This window comes from Otolemur garnettii, unplaced genomic scaffold, assembly GCF_000181295.1.
Source record: "Otolemur garnettii isolate 467f Iridium unplaced genomic scaffold, OtoGar3 scaffold00263, whole genome shotgun sequence".
Taxonomy (NCBI): Eukaryota; Metazoa; Chordata; class Mammalia; order Primates; family Galagidae; genus Otolemur; species Otolemur garnettii.
The window spans coordinates 1,196,635-1,203,569 of NW_003852658.1; the positions used below are offsets into that span (position 1 = coordinate 1,196,635).

The 6,935-nt window shown below is 39.7% G+C and overlaps 1 protein-coding gene across 1 annotated transcript in view; it reads left to right on the forward strand.

Moving 5' to 3' along the window:
• The window catches only part of VPS8 (VPS8, CORVET complex subunit), a 271,667-nt gene extending 270,169 nt beyond the window's left edge, over nt 1–1,498 (forward strand). Inside the window, exon 47 of the mRNA XM_023508657.1 lies at nt 728–1,498. Coding sequence (XP_023364425.1) covers nt 728–877 — 150 coding nt within the window. The 3' untranslated portion in view covers nt 878–1,498. The remainder of the gene's footprint in view (nt 1–727) is intronic.
• The last annotated feature ends 5,437 nt before the right edge of the window (nt 1,499–6,935 follow it).

Genomic DNA, 6,935 nt, shown 5'->3' on the forward strand with positions numbered 1-6,935 from the left:
GGCAGAGCCTATTTTCCCAATGGGTTGGCATCAATATTTCCTTCTACTATTCTCTCTTCCTTGGCAGGTCTTCCAGAATTGAGCCACTAACAGAATGAAGGGACTGTTGGTGTCATTAGTGGGAGTAGGGAAGCTGAGCACAGGGAGGATTCATTCAGAGGAGAATGTAGTGCATGATTCCACCTGGGGCCCCAAGTCTGCACTGGTATCTGGGCATCCTCTTGGAGCTATCCAGTTTGCCAAATTGGATTGGTCATAATTCACGATCATTCACCCAAAGGAAAACCCATACAAGAGAGAGTGTGGAGTGAGAGAAGCTGAGAATGGAGAACCTCAGCTCAGGGTATGTGCACAGGAGAGTTGCACACAGTAGCTGGGTAGGAGGACTTCCACATGGGGCAGGTCCAGGATGGAGCTGCTCTACAGTAGCAAGGGGAGCACAGTCCATGGGAGTGAACCAGTCCAGTCTCATCATATTGAATGAGGAGATTTAGGCTCTAAAAATGAAGTGAATTTTCCTAAAGTCACACTATTGGTTTGTGAGATACAGATCCAAGAACCAAACCCATTTTTTCTACTCTTCCCACAGTGCTGTCCCCTGTGTATCCAAGAAAGGAGAATTCAGGACCCTCTCCGCCTCTGTTCTCCACACCCTCCCATACCCACAAACACAGACTTTCTGCTCCCCTTGTGCCTTGGCTGATATGTGTTCCCCCTCTCTTTGCAGTTGGCTCTTCTCACAGAACTCTCCCAGAATCGCAGCAGTGAGAGCTACAGGCTGTTCAGTGGCTCCCAGAGTAGCCCTGCATTCAATAGCATCTTCCAGAACGAGAACTTCCAGCTGCAGCTCATTCCCCCACCTGTGACTGAGGACTGAAGCCTCCATGGGGCTTATCCCTGGAGACCCAGAGACAACAATCCCAAGGTGACTGGAGATCAGCCCCCGTCTCTGACTAGATGGACCCTCGCCTCCTACACTTCCAGGCCCAGGGGCTCCTTGCCCATCATTCTCAGCGTAGACCACAACCCCCACCCCCACCCCTGTCTCTTCCACAGTGCTGTCACCGTGTCATTTCACCAGACTGGTTGATTTAGTTTTGCTCGTTAATCAAAGGAATGGCACATACTTCCATCCAGCCTTTTAGGAAATACATTTTGCCCATTGGGACTTTTTCCTATTTCCTCTGAGGCCCAAAAGGTAGGTCGAGCTTACACATATGGCATTCCAGAGTCTGTCATATTCCACCTTCTCCAATTGATGAATAACACAAAGGAATTTCCACTCGTGTAGGGCATGGCATAACTGATTGTGTGGATAACACAAAGGAATTTCCACTTGTGAAGGGCATGCCATAACTGTTGGACATGTTGGAGAGGGCAGAGAGCCAGTGGGGGTGGGGCATCTCCATTTTGATGTATTTATGTTAAAACCCATGTGAGTATAAGACTTGCCCTTCCTAATAATAAATCCTCTGTGTCGAAATTGCACAGGCCTGTAGCTGGCTGTCCCCATGTCAGTCTATCAAGTAATAGAGGACATTTAGAATGCTTTTGCCACAGTTTAGCTCAATGTAAGGGACCCTGATTGTGGCAACCCTTCTTGATTCAGATAAGCAGCCCTATCCACAGCCTCTGTTCAGAGCTGCCCATCCACCCAAGAGCTCCTGTGACAAGGGCTAAACTGTATAGTTTTGGGTCCTTGGACTTCGTGTAACAGGAACAAACAACCCTAGGAGGCCATCACACCCAGAGGCCATAGTTTCTACCTCACATATTCAAATGCTCCATTTTTTCAGTTCACTCAGGAATGATGAGACTGTCATGAACTGATACTACTCAGACCCACAGGAAATAGATGTATAAACTAGATATAAATATTTCAACTTTTTATATAAGACATCCTGTTTCTGCCAAGTACTAGCTATAACCCTGAGCAAATCACTTACCCTCTCTAAGCCTTAGTTTCTTTATACATAGAGCTGTTATGAAGATGAAATAGAATAATACATATAACCATTTAGTGCTTTGCAAGCACATGGCAAATGCCACAGAAGTGTTACCTTGGTTTTTATTATGAAATTCCTCCTGGGACCTGGGCCACACAGGGTACTGCTTCCTGAAGAAGGTATCAGGAGATCACACAGAAGTAAATGGTTGACTGTTAGGTGATCCCAATTGGATGTTACTGTAGCTGCATGAGATAATCTCAATCCCATTCATGGATGAGAAGACTAAGCTAAGATGGTAAGTAACTTAAACCAAGGTGACACACTGAAGACAGAACGGACTGGGAATTAAACTCAAAACTGTGATTCTAGAGCCAGTGATGCTACCTGTCCAAGTTATATCTGAAGGTTTCTCACTGAGCCTAAAATAAGGCCAAAGGAACTTGATATTCTCAAAGCAAAACCCAGTGATAACCCTTCTTTCGTAGTCTAAAGAACTAAGGTAGAGGAATATAAACTATAAAAAGATGTAAATTGTGATATCAGTAAACAGGAGGAGTGGAGTAAAAGTGTAGTCATTTTATGTGATCAAAGTAAACTTACCAGCTTAAAATAGCCTATTATAATTAACATGTTTCATGTAAGGCTCATGGTAACCACAAAGCAAAAACCTATAGTAGATACATAAAAGATAAAAAATTATCAAAGCATACCACAAGAGAAAATCATCTAATCACAAAGGAAGATAGCATGAGAAGAGGAAAGGAACAAAAGATCTCCAAAACAACCAGAAAACAATTTTTTAAATGATAACAGTAAGTACTTACCTATCACTAGTTACCCTGAATGTAAATGGACTAGATGTACCAGTCAGAGGAAGGAGTGGCTGAATAAAAAAGTCACTAAAGGTAGAATTCAGCCCCCCACTGCTAAATTTTGACTGGTTAAGAAAAAAAAGGGTGGCACCTGTGGCTCAATGAGTAGGGTGTCAGCCCCATATACCAAGGAGGGTGGGTTCAAACTGCAGCAAAAAAGTAGCTGGGCATTGTGGCGGGCACCTGTAGTCCCAGCTACTCAGGTGGCTAAGGCAAGAGAATCACCTAAGCCCAGGAGTTGGAGGTTGCTGTGAGCTGTGATGCCACAGCACTCTACCAAGGGCAGTAAGGTGAAACTCTGTCTCTAAAAAAAAAAAAAATGAGATCCAACTACACACTGCCTACAAGAGACTCATTTCACTTTCACAGACATATGTAGATTTAAAATGAAAGGATAGAAAAAGATATTCCATACAATTGGAAACCAAAAGAAAGATAAAATAGACTTTAAATCAAAAACTATCAAACAGATAAAGTTAATAAATGATGATAAAGGAATCAATACAACAAGAAGATATAACAGTTATAAATATTTATGCACCCAACATCAGAGCACCTAAATCTATACAGCAAATATTAGTAAATCTGACGAGAGACAGATGGCAATGCAGTAACAGTAAGGAAAGTCAATACCCCAGTCTGAACAATGGACAATGAGCAGTCATCCAGAAAATCAATACAGAAACATTGGACTTGAACAATACTTGAGACCGAATGTACCTAACAAATATACAGAGACATTCCTTTCAGTAGCATCAGAATACATGTTTTTTTTAAGCTCATATAGAACATTCTCTGAGATACATCCTATGTAAGTCAGAAGACAAATCTTAACAAAGTTCAGATTCAAATCATATATGATTCAAATCATATAAAGTACCTTTACTGACCACACTGGTATGAAACTAGAAAGCAATAATAGGAATTTTTGGAAACTGACAAATCTATGGGAATTAAACAGCATGCTTTTAAACAACCAATAGGTCAATGAAGAAATTGAAAGGAAAAATTTCAAATATCTTGGGGCAAATGAAAATGGAAACACATCTTACCAAAATTTATGGGATGTACAAAAGCATTCTAAGAGGAAAGTTCATAGCAGTAATAATAAAGCCCTACTTCTAAAAAGAAGAAAAATCCCAAGTAACCTAAGTTACATTTCAAGTAACTAGGGAAAAAACAACAAACTAAGCATAAAGTTATTAGAAGAGAAGAAATAATAAAGATCAGAGCAGAAATAAGTGAAATAGAGACTAGAAAAGATAAATGAAACAAAGAGTTGGATTGTTGAAAAGATAAACCTTTAGCTAGACTAAGAAAAAAGAAGACTCAAAAATGAAAGAGGAGACATTACAAGTGATACTACAGAAATAAAAAGGATCATAAGAGACTACTATGGACAAGTATGCACCACCTAGAAGAAATAGGTAACCAACTAGAGACCTACTAAACTAGTGGACCTACTAAACTACTAACTAGAGACCTACTAAATCATGAGAAGATTAAAAACCTAAACAGAGCAATAAAAAGTAACAAGATTGAATCAGTAATAAGTTTCCCAACAAAGCAAAGTCCAGGACTGGATGGTTTCAGTGCTGAATCCTACTGAACTTACAAAGAAGAATTGATCCCAATTCTACTCAAATTATTATAAAAAAGCTAAGTGGAGGGAACCTGATGGTACCAAAATACAACAAAAAGAAAACTACAGGCCAGTATCCCTGACGGTCATAGACACAAAAATTGTCAACAAATACTAGCAGATAAATCCAATACATTAAAAACAATACACCAGAATTAAGTGAGATTTATCCCAGGGATCCCAGGATGGTTCTACATACACAAATCAATAGAAAAAAGAAAACATAAGATCATCTCAAAAGATGCAGAAAAAGCACTTGACAAAATTTAACATCCCATCATGATAAAAACTCCCAATAAATTAGGTGTAGAATGAAAGTACCTCAACACAGTAAAGGCCATCTATGACAAAGCCACAGCTAACATCATACTGAATGGGGACAAGCTGAAAGGTTTTTCCTCTAAGAACTAGAACAAGACAAAAGTTCTTGCTCTTACCACTCTTACTCAATATGGTATTGAATGTCCTCACCAGAGCAATTGGGCAAGACAAAATAAAGAGCATCCAAATGGAAAAGAAAAGGTCAAATGGTCCCTATTTGCAGGTGACATGATCTGATATATAGAAAAGCCTCAAGACTTAGCCAGAAAGCTCTTATAACTGATAAATTCAGTAAAGTTACATGATACAAAATCAACTTACAAAAATCAGTGATGTTTCTATATACCAGTAAGAAACTAGCTGGAAAAGATATCAGGAAGGGTGCATACCTGTATCTCCAGCTACTGCAGAGGCTGAGGCTAGAGAATTGTTTGACTCCCAGAGTTCAAGGCCAGTCTGGGCAACATAGTAAAACCCTGCCTCTAAAAAGTAAATTAATTTTTTAGAAGATCAAGAAGACAGTCCCATTTATAATAGCTATAATCAATAAATAAAATATATAGGAATAAATTTAACCAAGGAAGTAAAAGACCTCTGTAAGGAAAACCATAAAACACTAATGAAAGAAATTGAAGAGGACACAAACAAATGGAAAGATATTTTATGCTTATGGATTAAAGAATTAATATTGTTATGAATGACCATACTAAAGCAATCTACAGATTAAATGTAGTCCCTATCAAAATACCAATGACATTCTAAACAGAAGTAGAAAACAAAAGTCTTAAAATTTGTATGGAACCAAAAAGGATCCCAAATGCCAAAGCAATCCTAAACAAAAACAGAGCTGGGCCAGGTGTGGTGGCTCACACCTGTAATCCTAGCACTCTGGGAGGCTGAGGCAGGTGGACTGCTTGAGCTCAGGAGTTCAAGACCATCCTGAGCAAGGGCAAGACCAAAGTCATCTAAACATAGAAAAACTAACCAGGTTTCTTGCAGGCACCTATAGTCACATCTACTTGGGAGGCTGAGGCAAGAGGATTGCTTGAGCCCAAGACACTGAGGTTGCTGTGAGCTGTGACACCATGGCATTCTTATAGAGGGGGACAAAATGAAACTAATGCTCAAAAAAAAAAAAAAGAAAGCTTTAGCATTACTACCAGACTTTAAAATATACAGTGAAATCAAATTGAGAACCCAAGAATTCATCCATACATCTGCAGCCAACAAATTTCTGACAAAGGTGCCAAGAACACTGGGGATAGAATACCCTGTTTAATAACTGGTATTTGTATAGGGGTCTAATAAACTGGATATTCATATGCAAAAGAATGAAACTAGACCCCTACCTCATCCTATACAAAAATTAACTCAAAATGAATCAAAGACCTCAATGTAAAACTCAAAACTATAAAATACTGGGAGAAACACTTGAGAACCTTGATCTGGTAAAAGATTTTAGGAATAAGACATCAAAAGTACAGACAAGAAAGTCAAAAATAGTTGTTTCAAACTGAAAAGCTTCTATACAGTAAAGGAAATAACAGAGTGAAAATAAAACCTACAGAATGGGAGAAAACATTTGCAAACTATTCATCCAATAGGGAATTAATATTCAGAATATACAAGGAATGCAGGCATCTCAACAGCAAAGAAAAATGCGATTTAAAAACGGGTATGATCTGAACAGACTTCGCAGAAGAAGACATTCATGTAGCCAAAAAATATATGAAAAATGCTCAATATCATTAATCATCAGGGAAATACGAATCAAAACCACTATGTGGCATCATGTCACCCAGTTAGGATAAGCTGTTCTCAAAAAGACAAAAAAATAGCAGATGCTGGCAAGGGACACTGTTGGTGTGAAGGTAAACTGATACAGACACTGGAGATCAGTATGGAGGTTCCTCAAAAAACTACAAATGAAACTACTGGAAATTCGGCTCGGCACCTGTGGCTCAAGTGGCTAAGGCGCCAGCCACATACACCTAAGATGGTGGGTTCGAATCCAGCCTGGGCCCGCCAAACAACAATGATGGCTGCAACCAAAAAATAGCCAGGTGCTGTGGCAGGCGCCTGTGGTCCCAGCTACTTGGGAGGCTGAGGCAGGAGACTCGCTTGAGCCCAGGAGGTGGAGGTTGCTGTGAG